Source organism: Glycine soja, chromosome 20 (assembly GCF_004193775.1).
Source record: "Glycine soja cultivar W05 chromosome 20, ASM419377v2, whole genome shotgun sequence".
In the NCBI taxonomy this organism is placed as follows: domain Eukaryota; kingdom Viridiplantae; phylum Streptophyta; class Magnoliopsida; order Fabales; family Fabaceae; genus Glycine; species Glycine soja.
Window position 1 is genome coordinate 40565201 of NC_041021.1, and position 18258 is coordinate 40583458.

The following is an 18258-nucleotide window of genomic DNA, read 5'->3' on the forward strand; positions in this document are numbered from 1 at the left end:
TGATCCAATAACTTAATTGATCGATCAGTCCAATTTTCACAATATTGCTAACAATAGAGGATGGACTAAGGCTAGATAACACATTAAACTGTTCATTTGAGTTGTCTCTCTATTATATATATATATATATATATATATATTTCGTTTTCAAGTATTTTTTTACATATATTAATACTATTATAGGGTGTTTGGTATATGAAATCTTTTTCATCCTCAAGAAATTATATTTTTTAGGAATGATGTTTTATAGAAATGCAATAATGGTTTTGGTATGTGAGGTATTCCGATAAACGAGAGAAATAATTATAAAAAATCATCATTTCATTAAAATTTTGGATTCACCTTCATGGCTAAGAGGTAGGGATCGTAAAACAGTTGGTTTGCCGGTCCAATCCATTTTTTTTTTGTGGGTTGTGTTGAAATTTTTATCCCGCAATCAACTTTTACTCAGTCTCGTTTTGACAAAAAGAAAACGGGTCCATGCATCAACATGTCAACCCATTTGTTTTTATTGAATATATATATATATATATATATATATATATATATATATATATATACATTTAATATTTTTATATTTTATACGTATATCATTAATATTTATTTAATTTTCTATCTAAACAAATATTTTTAAAAATTTAAGGTGATGCATTTAATTTTTTAATTATTATTTACTATTTAACATTTATAAAAGATATAATTAATTAAAATCAATTTTTATTTATTTATTTTATTTTTAAATTTTTGGCAGGCTAACGCACAAATCAGACATGATTAAATTTTTAATCCACTTCTCTTGTGCAAACAGGAAGAAATAAATCAGACATGATTTATTTCTTGTTTGTCAAGTTTTTTTGAGGCTCACACAAGCTGATAGATTTAAAGACCCCTCAACGAATTGAAGAAGCGTGTTAGAGACAAAACGTTCCTCACTTTCCCCATCAAGAATCAAGATAGATAGAGCGACATAGGATCAAAGACGATGAAGCTGAGACTCAGATCTTTGGAATCCAAAGAAACCCTTAAAATCGAAGTCCCTGATTCCTGTTCTCTGCTGCAACTCAAAGACACCGTTTCTCGCACCATCTCTTCTTCTTCCTCTTCTCTGCATCTTTCCCTCAACAGAAAGGACGAAATTCATGCCCCTTCGCCGGAAGAGCCCCTCCACTCTCTCGGCGTCGCCGCCGGCGACCTCATCTTCTACTCTCTCAACCCCATCGCCTTCACCCTCGGAACCCTCCTCCACAAGCCAGAAACTGCTTCACGCGACGGACCCTCCATCCAGGACTCGCCGGAAACCCTCGCCAGCGACTCCCCCTCCGTTCCCGACGCCGAAAAGCCTCCAACTTTGGACGCCGCGGAACTGGAACCCATGGAAATGATTGATGGGTCTGACGAGATGGTGGTGGTGGGTACCAATTCCGAGCCTTTCTTCGTGAGAAGGGTTCTGAAAGAAGCGCTTGGGAACAACGTTAATGATTTCAAGTTATTAGTGTTTGCGGTTCATGGTGTGGTTCTTGAGTCTGGATTTGTTCGAATCGACAAGGATTGTGGTATGGCGGTTACTGGTTCTCACCTTCTTGATGATTCTCCTCCGGCTTTTTCTTCGGTGATATCTTTGAGGTATGCCCTGCCTGAGATTCTGGCTAATGGTGCTTCTCACAGTGTGAATTTGAAATTTCAGACATTGGGGCATTTTGTGAATGTTTGTGGGTCGTTGTCTGATGATGTTGGGTCGAGGTTGCATTTTGTTTGTTTGGATAAACGTAAATATGTTAGGCCTTTAGAATTGATGCTGGCTAATTCTGAAGCTAAGGGTAGTGTTAATGATGGAGAAGATATTCTCTTTGGAAGTGAAGTTTTTGAAATGTGGAAGATGGTGAAAGATAGGCTTGCATTGCCATTGTTAATTGATCTTTGCGAGAAGGCTGGGTTTGATCTTCCACCTTGTTTCACGCGGCTACCGATGGAGCTTAAGCTTTTGATTTTAGAGCGTCTTCCCGGTGTTGATTTGGCCAAAGTGGCTTGCACCTGTTCGGAGTTGCGATACTTGTCCACCAGCAATGAGTTGTGGAAGAAGAAATATGAGGAAGAGTTTGGAAAAGAAGGAGATAGAAAAGGGTGGCTTTTCAAGGATTTGTTTGCTGTGTCCTGGGAAACGAAGAAGAGGTGGCGAGCGGTTCCTTTTCGACGACGGGGGATTTCAAGGAACATTATTTTCTCACCCAACCATTTTAGAATGCCTCCAGTTTGGGGTGGAGAATATGGTGTGCAGCCAGTCTTTGGTGTGCCATTCCCTAGATACCAACTATGGCGGAATATCATTCCCTCGCGTACTCTGACTCTAGGAGATTTCAATATATAATCTGCTGAGTTGAATTCTACTCATTAGTAATGTGTAGTGCATGGTATGGTTAACCTACTTTATTCTTTCTCCTTTCTCCTTTCTCCTTCCATGTGGAAAATACATTGCTAGAGTGAATGCATCATAAATGATTGGTTATGAATAAATAATGTTTGTGAATATTGATTCATAGGCCTTTTTTTGGGTTAGAATTCAGAATTATTTGGCCATTTTATTTGTTTAGTCTTTGGTTATACATTTTGAATATGATAATAGGAATATGTTATTAGGATACATGATTCAGAATTCTTCAATTTTGTGTGTTGTCTTTGGTTCATGCCTTCCTGTTTATGCCCAGGGAAGACCAAATTCTGTTTCAGTATATAGATAAAACTGTTTCGGATCGTTTTCTCCAAAAATGTATGAACCTCATGTTTTTGCTATGTACGTATTGCCGTAGTAGTATAGTATATAAAATTAATTGATATGAAGGGATTTGGATCTTGTGATGTTACTAATATATAACCAATTGACCGTGTAACAATATTATGCTATGACTTAGAGATAGATACATAAGCAAATTTTATGGACCATTAGAGAAAGATCTTGTTTACGCATGATTCCTCCCAATGGAAAACATTGGTGTGGGCACATCTTTGATGTGTGCTAGGGATAGTTATTTACAGTAATGATAACTTGAAATGAAGGTGAGGAGGAATCTAAAACCTCACTTTTTCTCACAGCTTTTTTATTAGATTCAAAATGTTGCATATATATAGAATACAAAAAGAGAGAGAAGAGCTATGATAGTGACATCTCACTGCTGCCTTCTGAATAAGGCTTACATATTAAGCTACCAAACATAGTTAAAATAGAAAAATATTCAACACTCCCTCTCAAGCTGGAGCATATAAATCATATGCACCAAGCTTGGAACATATAGTCTGAATTCTGGGTCCTCTTAAGGACTTAGTCAAAGTATCCGCTAGCTGGTCATTAGAACCAATGAACTCAGTGACAATCTCCTTGGACAGAAGCTTCTCTCGAATGAAATGACAATCAATCTCTATATGCTTAGTCTTTTCATGAAAGATTGGGTTTGAGGCAATATGAAGAGCAGCCTGATTATCACAATACAACTTCATTTGCAACTCTTCACAAAACCTCAATTCTTGCAGAAATTGTTTAATCCACATGAGTTCACAAGTAACCATAGCCATCGATCGATATTCAACTTCTGCACTGGATCGAGCTACAACCATCTGTTTCTTGCTTTTCCAAGAGATAAGATTTCCTCCAATGAAGACGCAATAGCCTGATGTAGACCTCCTATCCATGGGACAGCCAGCCCAATCAGCATCACAATATCCTGATAATTGCGTATTACCCTTGTCTTCATACAACAACCCTTGTCCAGGAGCTCTCTTAATATACCTCAAAATACGCATGACAGCATTCCAATGGTCCAAATGAGGATTCTGCATAAATTGGTTAACCACTCCCACAGCAAAGGAGATATCAGGTCTAGTGATGGTAAGGTAAATGAGTTTTTCCACAAGCCTCCTATATCTCTCGAGGTCAGGATAAACTTCACTTTAATCTGCCATGAGCTTCAAATTAGGATTCATAGGGCTTTCAACAGGTCTACAATTTTGCATATTTGTTTCTTCTAAAATATCAAGAGCATACTTTTTCTGAGAGATCACAAAACCATCTCCTGATTGAGCCACTTCAATACCAAGGAAATACTTCAAAGATCCCAGATCTTTGGTCTGAAAATGACTGAATAAATGCTCTTTTAGTTGGGTGATCTTAGTAGCATCATTCCCTGTAATCACTATATCATCAACATAGACCATTAGATAAACACATTTTCCAGGAGATGTATGACAGTAAAATACAGAGTGATCAGCTTCACTTCGTTTCAGTCCAAACATTTGAACAACATGACTAAATTTACCAAACCAAGCTCGAGGAGATTGCTTCAACCCATAGAGAGATCGATGAAGCTTACACACAAGGCCATACTCCCCTTGAGCAACAAACCCAAGAGGTTGCTCCATATAAATATCCTCCTCAAGATCACCGTGGAGGAAAGCATTCTTAATATCAAGCTGATGGAGGGGCCAGTGATGGATGGCTGTCATAGCAAGAAACAGACAAACAGTGGTGAGTTTGGCGACAGGAGAGAAAGTATCACAGTAATCAATGCCATATACCTGTGTGTAGCCTTTAGCTACCAAATGAGCCTTAAGCCGATCAACCTCACCAGTGGGCCCAACTTTAACAGTGTAGACCCACCTACAACCCACAAGTGTCTTACCAGGAGGAAGAGGAACAAGCTCCCAAGTACCATTATTTTCAAGGGCCTGCATTTCATCAATCATAGCATGTCTCCAGCCAGGATGATCAAGTGCCTCACGGACAGTGGAAGGAATGGCAAGGGAAGACAATGAACAAACAAAGGAACTGTATGAAGGAGACAAACGGTGGTAGCTTAAGAAATTATAAATAGGATGAGGATTACGGGTAGAACGAGTACCTTTTCTGATGGCAATGGGCCAATGTGAATCAGAAGGAGGAAAAGAAGTGGAAGGAGAGGATGGATCCATGAGTGGAGGACTGGTCGAAGAAGGACGAGAATCACGAGGAGAGGCTTCAGGTACTGGAGATCCAATCTGCCTTGTCCTGTGTTGATCTGTAGTCGGAGGTGGTGAGACGACTTTAGGTGAATTTGGTGAGGAAGATGGAACAATACTGACATTTTGGCCTGAGTTATCTAGGGGATAAGAAGAAGGAATAGGAAGAACTTCCTAGAGAGACGAAGAATGGTCTACGGAGGGTGAAAAGAAGGGTGTGTCTTCAAAGAAGGTTACATTTGCAGACATGTAGTATCGTCTCATGGTTGGAGAGTAACATTTGTAACCTTTTTGAAGACGAGAATAACCCAGGAAGACACATTTGACTGACCTAGCAGAGAGTTTGTCTAAACCAGGAGACAAATTATGAACAAAACAGGTACAACCAAACACTTTAGGAGAGACATGAAATAAAAGATCATGAGGAAAGACAATTGAGTGAGGAATTTGGTTTTCAATAGAAGAAGGCATCCGATTGATTGGGAAACAAGCAGTAAGCACCGCATCTCCCCAATGATGTATTGCAATTTCAAGAAGATGACGATTCTTTCTTTCTGCAATACCATTTTGTTGTGGTGTGTGAGGACATGTGAACTGATGTAGAATACCTTTAGAAGACAAAAAAGAAGAAAGATCGTGAGAGAAATATTCTTTAGCATTATCACTTCTGAAAATTTTAATTGTTTTTTCTAATTGATTCTCAATCTCATTGTAGAATGACACAAATATAGACAAAATTTTAGATCTGTCTTTCATTAAATAAACTCTAGTACATCTGGAGAATTCATCAATGAAGGTTACAAAATATCGAAAACCAAAAGATGTAACACGACTTGGTCCCCAAATATCATAATGAATGGTAGAGAAAGTCGAGTTACATCTTTGTACAGTTTGAGGAAATGACGACCTGACATGTTTTCCTAATTGACAAGACTCACAATCTAAGACTCGAAGATTCTTAAGACTAGGGACCATCATCTTCAATTTTGATAAACTTGGGTGACCTAGACGATCATGCAAAAGTTTGGGTTTTGAGATTGCAAAACAAGACCCAGGTGGACTGGATTCCAAATAGTAAAGTCCTCGTGATTCTTGTCCTTCTCCAATCAGTCGCCCCGTCCCATGTTCCTGAATAACAAAAGAATTAGCAGTAAAGGTTATTGAACAATTTAACGAACGAGTTAACTGACTTAGTGAGATTAAATTATAGGGACACTGAGGAAGGAATAAAACAGAGTTTAATTTCAAGGAAGGAGACAATGAAACTTGACCACTTCCTTGAGACGCAACCTTGAAGTCATTAGCTACAGTGACGAGGTGAGGAATTTTTGGTAAGGAAAAGGATGAAAAGGAAGACTTATTACCGGAAAAATGGTCAGAGGCACTTGAGTCGAGTATCCAAGGACTAGGACCTTCAATTGATTGAGAGATACAAGCTGTTGAAAAACATGGTATAGATGAGGATTGAGCTCGGTTGCTGGGTTTCTCGGATTTGAGCTTCAAATACTCCTGATACTCCTCATCAGAGAACTTAGACTCTGCTTTTTCTGATCTAGAAACTTGTGCAACCTTGTCAGGAAACCCATGCAACGAATAGCAATTCTCTTGGGTGTAACCCATCCTCTTGCAGTAGATGCAATAAAGACGTCCACCCTTTCCACTACGGCCTCCTCTACTGTTGTGGCTGCCTCCTCTACTGTTGTGGCCGCCTCCTCTACCACGAGATGCAACCATTGCTGACGTCTCCACACTATCAGTAGGATTTTCATCCTTCGATACGTGAGGCACACGGAGAAGCCTAGTGATGAGAGAATCCATGGATGGAACCTGATCCCCAGTGAGTACTTGATCACGAACATGATCAAAGTCTGAGTGTAAGCTTCTCAAGATAAGGACCATGTAAAGCTTGTCTAGTTTCCTGTTCACTTCTTCTAATGAATCAGCCACAAGAAACTTTCTCAGCTCTTCAACGGCAGCCCAAGCCTTACCCACATGAGCAATCATGTCATGGCTGATTTGCTTGAGGGTTGTAACCTTCATGGTTGCATCAAATAAACTTTGGATATCATTGGCAAAAATTTCTTGAGCCTTCTTCCCAAAAGAATGACACATTTTAAATGATCTAAGGATATCCAAAATATCCGGCTCAACTGATTGCCATAACACAGCACACAATTGATAGTCAAGCTTCTCTCATTCGTCTCTTTTGTCACTTGAAACAGAATCAGAAGCTTTCTCCAAGTGGTCATGGTGTCCTTGACCAAGAAACCAAAGTTCTACGGAAGCAGACCACGAGGGATAATTTTTCCAGTTTAGTTTAGCAGCTGTGATGGTTGGAGTCCCGGAGAAGGAGAAAATAGGTCTAGTGGAAGCCATTTTGACCCACAAGGTGAAACCCTAAGAGAGCAAAAAGGAGGAGAGAATAGGGTTGTAGCGTTCCAGGTGACGAAACTGGAAACTGAGGGCTGGAACGGACTCAGGAGGAGCCGATGGAGGGAACGACGGCGGCGCGGCGCAATTTTGGCGCCGAGATGGCGGTGCGTCGCAACTCCGTTGACGACGCGAGTTGGACGGCTGGCTCGCACTTCCCAAGGTGAGCCTAACCCTGGCTTTGCCGGAGAAATGGCCGTCGGAAAGTGGCGACGGTGGCGACGGCGGGTGACACTTGCTCTGATGCCAACTTGAAATGAAGGTGAGGAGGAATCAAAACCTAACTTTCTCTCACAGCTTTTTTATTAGATTCAAAATGTTACATGTATATATATAATACAAAAGAGAGAGAAGAGCTATGACAGTGACATCTCACTGCTGCCTTCTGAATAAGGCTTACAGATTAAGCTACCAAACATAGGTAAAATACAAAAATATTCATCAGATACATTCATGCCTTCCTATAAAAATAGTTGAAAAACATGATTTTGAACCTAAAAGTACCATGTTTTGATAAATGGTGAAACCAAATTTATTAAAATTGAGTAAAATTCAGTCATAGTTCATAGGATGCATGTTGGACGTGTAATGTATGCACAGTTTAACTTGATAGATAGACATAATGTCACGATCCACTCTTGGACCATGGCCGACGCATAAACTATAATTTTCTTAGCCTGGTTATATATATATATCCAAATCTAACAATTAGATATCAAGACTATAGATCACAACATAGGCCCTTAACATATTATCCAAAATATCCACTAACAATGATGTTGGTCATACATACTATTCATCAAAGTGTCTTAAAACATCCTAACTATACCATAAAATATCTATAAGATAGGATCATCTACATCTCAAAATAAAGAGATTTTTTTTATATCTATTCCTACCCTTATTCTTATAGTTGCATTACACTGGAGTCACAAAAAATAATACTCTTCATCAAACGCAATGGAGGCCTACCAAATAGATAAACAAATTCCTTGGTAAGTCAGCAAATCCTAGGAAGTCAACTACTCAACTACTTGTGTATATGACATCTGATTTGTTTGCACAAGTGTCCCAAACTCTCGTGCTCTATTGTCTCTAACACTTTGAGGCAAAAAGTGAGCTAAGAACAACTCGACAAACTCATCTTATGCTAAAAGAGGTGATCCAACTGGTCTTGCAAGGAGCATGGTCTCATGTCATCCCTTCGCTACATCATGCAAACAAAAAGCCGCAAACTACACCATTCGAGTAGGGGGACAACCTAAACCTCAACATATCCATAACACCTCATCTACAAAGGTCTGAGGATCCTCATGAACATTTGAGCCGCTTAAAGTCGGTGGATTAAGTTTTGTGAATGCACTCAAGGGAACCTCTGCCACAATGGATTGAATCAGTGGCTGCTCATGATGTGCACCATCCTAACTAGTATAAAAAACTGGTTGTTGTTGTTTTGCTTGTTGTTGGCTTCGTTCCCCAACCACATAAACTAATTGTAGTAGTATTTCTTGCATATTTTGCATATTAGCAGTTAACTGAGCTAGTGTTGGGTTCCTATGTGTAGCTCTAGGAATCTCAACCTCTGGCATTCCACCACCCCTACCACGTCTTCCCTGACCATGATCGCGACCACGTCCACAGCCCCTCAGGGCTATGTTTTGGGGTTGAGTAGAAGCCTCATCAGAAACTGGCTCACTAGCACACCTTTTCTTGGGTGGCATCTTGACTTAAGATAAGAGTAAGGATCAAAAATTCAATTATAAAAACTCCAGCCTATAGTGGATTGTCATAGCCTATTGCATGTAAGTTGTGCTCGACTACACAAGTTACAAACAAGCTTCCATAACAACCCAAATAATGTAGTTATATGACCTATCAACCAGGCTCTGATACCAACTTTGTCACGACCCACGCTTGGAATATGACCAACGCACAAACTATAATTTCCTTAGCCTAGTTAGCCTAAGAGTACCTCACTCCAAATCACAATTAAAAGATCAACCAAAAGGGATTACCGAAAATCCGACATAGTTTTCCCTAAAAAGAAGATAAACCCCATATTGAATAACCTATGAAAACACACACACACAGGGCAGGTAGGAGAGCATAACATAGCAAGAGTCTTTACATTCAAAAAGAATTTAAATGACATTAAATAAAAGCAAAATAAATACGACTCACTTTTAGAAACTATATTTTATAGTCCCTTAAAAACTTTTAGAACTACATATAAACTTGTATTCAAGAATAATAACTTTGTAAAAGCTTTCATTCTACTATATGCATATAGACCACATTATCTCTTTGTTGTGGAACAGTGATTATAGAACTACAGCATTTAGCTCATAGGTTGTATTATCTCTTCGTTGCAGTGAACGAATCTTTAGGAATTATGAATATTCAACCCATAAAATGTATTATCTCTTTGTTGCAGCAAACAAAAAAAATACATACATACATATATATATATATATACACTATAAGTGTTTGACTTATAGATTATATTATCTTTTCGTTGTAGCAAACGGAAAACATATATATACTATAAGTATTCATCTCATACATTACATTATCTATTTGTTGTAGCGAATAATAATCAATCACAAACTCATAATAAATAAATAAAAAAGAAAATAATTCAATATTCACTCTTAAATACCTTATAAAAAATTTCAACGAATAAATTCCAATCAAGCGAAAATAAACATTTTATTTCATTCTCAAGTACTCTTAGAATTTCAAAGATCACAAAATAATATATTTTGGAGTTTACTTGCTTCTCTTAAAAGAATTTTAAAATGTTGCTAAGTAGATTGGCTACTCACTCCAAAAAGAATGCAATCAATGTCTCCCAGTACCATTCAGAAGATCAACCACAATATTTTGCACAGGATCTAAGTATTTAAAATAAAATAAAACAAGAGATTAGGTAAAATTTCCAAATTTAGCATACCTATGGTTTTGAGAAAATCGCAATAATTTCTAATACTTAGTTTTCTAACCCTTTTCACGCAACCCTTAACTAAACTATGCTATAAAATATCCATCTAACTCAATGCATTATAAATTTACCTTAAAAAGGTCAAACAGAAAATTTAAGAAAATGAGTGGTGTTTCCTTTTTACTCCAACCACCGGTTAATTTGTATTGCACTATTAGAGTATTAGCTTGTTACTTTAATTTGTGTTAGGATTGTCCCTATATTAATTTGTTTAGGGTTTCTTTCAAGACCTTGCAAACATAGGCTGAAATTAGTTAGCTATAGTAGTTGTTTCACGCAATACCATTTCAGTATTTCTCACTATTTGAACTACATAATGTTAGTGGTTAACAAGCCATTTGATTCTATTATTGTTTTCTTACCTTTTAAGATTACTTAATAAAATATTAAACCATCATTTTTGTCTCTAAAACTGCAAGGTAGTGTCACATTAGCTCCTGAGTCGTGCAAAATAGCAAAAAAAGGTTTTCGAAACTACATTTTGTCGGTCATGTTAGTCCAAAAGTAATGAACTTTTTTTTAATAAAGTAGTTGCATACCATTAGTGTCAAGGGAAATGGGTTCTTCATTATTACTTATCTTCATACTATATCTTATACCTCAGCATGAGTTATTTTAGTTAGCAATACTTTTGGTGAACCAGGTGTCAAAATTAGATCCATACATAATTTGCATGTATGCTGGCAATGAAGATGCTGAAACAGGGGAATGCTGTATTTGACATGGACTTAGATGAAATCCAGCCTCCGTCAAGGCAGTGATATAAACTGTTTTTGTATATAGTTTTTTATTTTGTTAAACTGCTTATGGATGTTATGACAATCAATGTCTCCAGTAAATGAAATGTAATGTTTAAAGTTTGAGTATTGTATATTAAAAATTGTCTCTATTAAACCGCCTAAAATAAAGGAAAATACAAAGAACAAAGAATAGGAATATGGCTAAAGGCATGACTTTTCTGTGGAATGATTGGGATCTTTGGGGAGTTGTGTTTTTAAGTTGTGCCATAATTGCACATAGTTGTAATAACTTGGACACTAAGTTTCTGATATTTTAAAAAGTGATTGAGTCAAATTAGTAAAATTTCTCCAGAACCCACATAGATTGTGAAATCATTCATGTTGATGGGAAATGGTGAAGAAATAGGGGAAAATAGATCAAATAGTTGGGAAATTAAAAGGATAGGATGTTTGGCTAAATGGAAATGAGGGCGGGGAATAGAATGGTGTGTGCTCCATCCCTTTTTATTTTTTAGACTTTTATTGGCTCTTACCAACATTTTCAAATTTCAAAAGATATTCTTCCTACAATGCACAATGGAAAACACACTTCCGTTGTACTAGTGGGGGTGCAAAAACATTGTGTAACAGAATCGTCATTCTATTATACATTTTTTTGTACTCCTACTAGTGCAATGAAAGTGTATTTCCGATATACAAGTGGTTGTGAAAATATTTCTCAATGATACGATTTTGCTATGCTAGTGGGGGTGTGAAAAAATGTGTAACGAAAATGTGATTTTGTTGTGTATTGTATAACAGAATCATACTTTCGTTGTGAATTTTTTTAGTCCCTTATTACATGATTAGTAGGGGTGAATTTGTAATATAATGAAATCATGATTTTGTTGTGAGGCGATTTTTACCACACAATGATAAAAAAAACTAAAAAAAAAAGAATCACGATTTCGTTGTATTGACAAACACGAACAAAAAAAACTGCACAAGGAAGATAATCATGAAAGAAGGAAGGAATGGAGATATAGAGGAAAGGAAGGAACAAAGGGTGGTGGAAAAGGGTGGATACCAATAATTGGAGGAAAGGGTATTTTGATCTTTTCACGGAAATGATAAGGGTCAATAGCAATTGTATGGTACAATATCAATTCCTTTTATTTTCCCATTGAGATGTATGAAAATGCACTAGGGAAAGATACTTGTTTGTTTATTTGTAGTGGTTCGTATAATTTATGCAAATATTGACGGTTAATCGGTGTAAAAAAATATAATTGATTTTTTAAAATAGTAATTGATTGTAGTATTTTGATAATCGGTTATCAACTTAGTAAGACAATAATAGTTGATTTTTTTTTTATTTTTCTCTTAAATCAAACACAATTCTTAATTTATTTCTTACCTATATTTGTTCACTTATTTCTTATTTACATCTACTTTGTTTTTTTTTTTTTATCTTCTTACCGAATAAAACTTTAGTAATTTCATTATTTACATGCTAGACAACTACAATGAGTGCCTTTAGGCTAAGTAAGCATTACATTATAATCTAAGGATTAAGGAAAAGGTTGCAAGGATCATCCTTGAAAAGTTCACATAATCATTACTTCTTGGACAAGTTCACAGCATATGTTTCCTCATGCAACAAGCTATTCCATAAAAGAATAATGCAACATCAATATTATAATAATAATAAAAACAACAGTAACAAAAAGAAAAAAAGACTCATGTTTTTGTTAAATTAATTTAAGTCCAGACATGAAAAACAACATGCATAATATTACAAATTTAAATATCATATAATAGTTTATGTCAGTGGTTTATTTCAAAAAAGTTTAAGCAATTCATCAAACAAATGATAAACAAGTAAGAATGTTCACTTGCTACAATTAATCAATCAAGTGTATGTTTGAGTCTTCATTTGGAGACACCAAACCTAGGTATGCAAAAGGAATCCCTTTGATACTTTTGAACTCAACCTACCATTGAGACATTTCCACTAGTTTTCCAAAGACCTTTTAATATGTTTGATCCATACAAAGATTGAGATTAAAAATAAATCAATATCGTATTACTTTTGTCTACTAATTTCTTAAAATATTTTTTTAAAGATAATTCATACTAAGATAAAACTTGTTAAGCTTTCAACAAGTATCATTGTTCTATGTGCTATGGATTTTCTAATTTTACCTTTATTTTTTTTTATCTCTTTATATCTCTCTCTTTTATACTCGACGGTTCCATCACTTAATTATTATAAAAATTATAAATATTTTCATTGTCAATCTATAATTTTCTTTTTGATGAGGAAACAATTTATAATGATGTATTTGTGATAAAAAATTAAAAAATTATATGGCTCTCACAGTTTTATGTTTTACTTTAATTCAAATGTTTGATATATTTTCTCCTTCACACCCCTTTCATTCATTCATTTAAACCAATGTGTTTGAAAATTTTAAACTAAACTTACCGCTGTTCTCTTTAGCCATGTTGGTAATTTTGAAAATCCGAATAGTACTCCATAAACAGCAGAGTTTTGGACTGGCCAGGGGCGGCAAAAAGGTATTTTAAAATTCAAAAAATGAAAAAGATGGGGAACTAACCGTGGTTACCAAGTTAGGTTACGTTGGATAGATACAGCGCAACCATTGCTCACGCACCAGTGAACCAACCCTGGTTACAGATAACCACAGCACAGCTACCCCATACATCTCCCTATAAAACCAATCCCAAATCCTACGAACGCTCCTCACTTCCAGATTTCAAAGAAGGCGTCTTCATAAACGCCTTTCTTCTCCGTTTCCGTTTCCTCGTTCGAATTCGCTTTTTGATCTGCGAAAATGAGAGAGTGCATCTCGATCCACATTGGTCAGGCTGGTATCCAGGTCGGAAATGCTTGCTGGGAGCTCTACTGCCTCGAGCACGGCATCGGGGTTAGTCTTCAATCTCAAGCATCGTTAGTCTTACTTTTTTCGATTTTTGATTCAGATCTGTGCTGTGAAGGCTTGTTTCGTGCATTTCGCTGTTGACATTTGTATCCGTTTCTCAGATCTAAGGAAATTTGAACGTTGTTTTTGAAATTTCAGATGTTTATGGTTTTTCTCTTAGATCCGTGCGTTTTGAACTCTAGCTTGTTGGCATTGTGTTTGAAATCTGATCATTTTTCCGTTTATTATTACTATAGATCCGTTCTCTTACTATTGCGTTTTCGCAGCTTGAAATCACATTTTTTTCCGTTTGTCCTACCAGATCTGTTTTGTTATTGCATTTTCTAAATCGTTTATAGAGCTGTAACATTTTGTAACCTGGCTGCTTTATGCTTGCTGTTCAACTTAAACTGTGCTTTCGTTTTCCGTGTTCGGATCTGTATGAGTAGCTAGTGAATCATTTTTATTAGATCGTTCTGATTAAATCGTTTTGTTTAGGGGTTAGATTTTATGTTTATGCTTCTGGAGTTGTTGGAGTAATTGCTCTTCAATCAAATTACGAACAATTACGTATACTGTTTGGTGAAATTTTTAATGTGATTTTGAAAAATGTATTTATGGAATGCTGATGTTTAGAATTGCTATTTCTGTGCAGCCCGATGGGCAAATGCCAAGTGACAAGACAGTTGGCGGTGGTGATGATGCTTTCAATACTTTCTTCAGCGAGACTGGTGCTGGAAAGCACGTGCCACGTGCAGTGTTTGTAGATCTTGAGCCCACTGTTATTGATGAGGTGAGAACCGGAACTTACCGCCAGCTTTTCCACCCAGAGCAGCTCATCAGCGGCAAAGAAGATGCCGCCAACAACTTTGCCCGTGGCCATTATACCAGTAAGTCACTACATTTATCATACGTGAATTTCTAATGTGGGGTTATTAATATAATTTCGTTATACCTAACGTGTTATGTTTGTTTGGTACCTTATCAGTTGGGAAAGAGATTGTTGATCTGTGCTTGGACCGCATCAGAAAGCTTGCTGACAATTGCACTGGACTCCAAGGGTTTTTGGTCTTCAATGCCGTTGGTGGAGGAACTGGTTCTGGACTTGGTTCCCTTCTCTTGGAGCGTCTCTCCGTTGATTATGGCAAGAAATCAAAGCTTGGTTTCACAGTCTACCCCTCTCCTCAGGTGTCCACCTCTGTTGTTGAGCCATACAACAGTGTCCTCTCCACCCATTCTCTCTTGGAGCACACCGATGTTGCTGTCCTCTTGGACAATGAAGCCATTTATGACATCTGCAGACGCTCTCTCGACATTGAGCGTCCCACCTACACCAACCTCAACCGCCTTGTTTCTCAGGTAATGATATGCATAAGTGAATGTGATTTCTTGCAATCATTTGTGATTAATATCAATTAACTTGATTTACTGTTCTTTGTATTAATTAATTAATGTATCTTTTGTTGGTGTTTAGGTGATTTCATCTTTGACTGCTTCCTTGAGGTTTGATGGTGCCCTGAATGTGGATGTGACTGAATTCCAGACCAACTTGGTCCCATACCCTAGAATCCATTTCATGCTTTCCTCCTATGCACCAGTTATCTCTGCTGAGAAGGCCTACCATGAACAGCTCTCAGTGGCAGAAATTACCAACAGTGCTTTTGAGCCATCGTCCATGATGGCCAAGTGTGATCCTCGTCACGGAAAGTACATGGCGTGTTGCCTGATGTACCGTGGTGATGTTGTGCCCAAAGATGTAAACGCTGCTGTTGCCACCATCAAGACCAAGAGGACCATTCAGTTTGTGGATTGGTGCCCTACTGGTTTCAAGTGTGGTATTAACTACCAGCCACCTACCGTTGTTCCTGGAGGCGACCTTGCCAAGGTGCAGAGGGCAGTTTGCATGATTTCAAACTCCACCAGTGTGGCTGAAGTGTTTGGCCGCATTGATCACAAGTTTGATCTCATGTATGCCAAGCGTGCTTTTGTCCACTGGTACGTGGGTGAGGGTATGGAAGAAGGTGAATTTTCTGAAGCCCGTGAGGACCTTGCAGCCCTTGAGAAGGATTATGAAGAAGTGGGTGCTGAGTCTGGTGAGGGCCAGGAAGAGGATGAAGACTACTAGAATCTACTTCAGATTCTTGTTCTTGTGGTCTGTTTTCTGTTGTGTTTGATGTTCAGATGTGTACCAGTACCGATGTGGTTTTAATTTGGATGCATTGCTTTTATGCTTCGCTGCTCCTGTTACGTACCTAAACTGAATGGCAATATTGAACTATGTTGTTTTAGTTGTGTAATTGTGTTAATTGACTCATTACGGGCACGGGAGTGCGGCAATTGGTTAAGCAGCCTGATTTTGCTAAGGCAGTGGGTTATAGCAGCAGGGTGGATTCATTAGTGGTACTTCTATGGAATTTAACTGGGCCTAAAATTTGACAAAAAATAAAACTCTTAAATGGTAGAGGGTTATAAACCTACAATAGAAAAATCTGTTGATTTTGGAGTTTTAGTGATATTTTGTTGAGGAAAATTTTCTAAAACTCTTGTTCTAAATAGACCAGCGTAGCTATTTTAATAAAATTATAATACACTTTAGGGTTGCACAATTATAATACATAGTTATTGCAGATAAATCATTCATTGTTATATTTTAACTTCTCACTTCCGTTATTTTTATATTAACATTTCACAAATAATCTTTTCCCCTTGTGAATAAAGGGTTTGATTCCATGTGTGTGTGTGTCCTTTCTTGCAAAGAGTGGAGAGGCAAGGAAAGGAAGTAAGGAAGCGCGGGTCCCTCCACTGACTCAAAATCCCTTCTCCTTTTGCAAAGAGAGGAAACTCCCAATTTGCTTCATTAGGGTAAGTCGCTCTTTATCAATTCTTCTTCCACCTAATACTAATACTCTACTCTTCTTTCTATTCAGTTCCTCCATTATTCTCCTAGGAATTTTAGTTCTTAAATTGAAGAACACATGATTCCAAATAACAGCATATCAAAAAATTATCACAAACAACTCAACAATAACAAATAATTAACAATTAACTTTATGTAAAATTTATAATGCCTCTCCAGCCCATATGTTGTGTGCAACATGTTCGGCAAAAGAAGTGAGCACTGATGGGTCCTGTGGCCTACCTAAGAATCCCTCAACATCATCAGCAACTGATCCCGTAGCAACGTCCTCTACACCAGTTGCAGGTACATCCATAGTCATCGGAAGAACATCCTTACATCCATAATCATCGGAGGAACATCCTTAGTCATCTCAGGAACTTCCTCAGTCATATCAGCAACGTCCTCAGCAACAAAAACATGTACCTGTTACCTTCGGACGGATGCGGGAGACCTATGCCATCGGGGAACATCATCTACATGATGCTCATTCTGTCCACCCCGACCTCTACCTATACCCGTATCTAATGCATGACCTAAACCTCGTTCTAATCATGATCTGCAAATCATGTATTTTTTTTTGTCAAATTCAATATTCATATATTTTTAAACCTACATAACCCTAAGTCATCAACCCTACATTATAAACCCTAATCACACTACCCTAAACACTATTGCATATGCACTACATAAGCTAAACCCTAACCTAAATCCTAATCATTAAACTAACCCTAACCTCAACCCTATCAACTAAAAATATCCCAACCAACTAAACTAAACCCAAGCCTCAGCCCTAACCAATACATATCTACCATTTCTAAAACTTAATAACATAACACCATATATATATATATATATATATATATATATATATATATATATATATATATATTAAAACCTAACCCTACACCTAAACCCTAACAAATAAAATACAACCTAACAACTAAAATATGCTCAAAGCTCAACCCTAGCCACTAGAATAAACCCTAACGACTAAACTAAACCATTAGCTCAACCACAACCACTAAAATAAACCCTAAACCCTAACCCAAACCCCAACCTCAACCCTTGGCACTAGAATAAACCTTAACATATATTAAACCCTAAGCCCCACACAAAACCCTAATGCCACCCCTAACCACTAAACTAAACCCTAACAACCAACCCTAACTACATACCATCATATATATTAAACACTAACATCTCAATTAACCCCTACGCTCAACCCTAACCCTAACATAAACATTCCTCTACCCCCTAAGCCCTACGCCCTAACCACATAGT

At 37.3% G+C, this 18258-nt stretch overlaps 2 protein-coding genes across 2 annotated transcripts; both read left to right on the forward strand.

Moving 5' to 3' along the window:
* The first annotated feature begins 835 nt into the window (after window positions 1-835).
* Window positions 836-11294, forward strand: LOC114403326 (F-box protein SKIP22-like). Its single transcript, XM_028366221.1, has 2 exons — window positions 836-2408; window positions 11058-11294. The coding sequence occupies exon 1, from the start codon at window positions 983-985 to the stop codon at window positions 2363-2365; it is 1383 nt and encodes a 460-aa protein (XP_028222022.1). The 5' UTR covers window positions 836-982; the 3' UTR covers window positions 2366-2408; window positions 11058-11294.
* A 2591-nt stretch (window positions 11295-13885) lies between these two features.
* LOC114401372 (tubulin alpha-4 chain-like) lies at window positions 13886-16375 on the forward strand. The gene is made up of 4 exons (XM_028363880.1): window positions 13886-14084; window positions 14734-14968; window positions 15067-15437; window positions 15553-16375. The coding sequence occupies exons 1-4, from the start codon at window positions 13992-13994 to the stop codon at window positions 16201-16203; spliced, it is 1350 nt and encodes a 449-aa protein (XP_028219681.1). The 5' UTR covers window positions 13886-13991; the 3' UTR covers window positions 16204-16375.
* Window positions 16376-18258: the final 1883 nt, after the last annotated feature.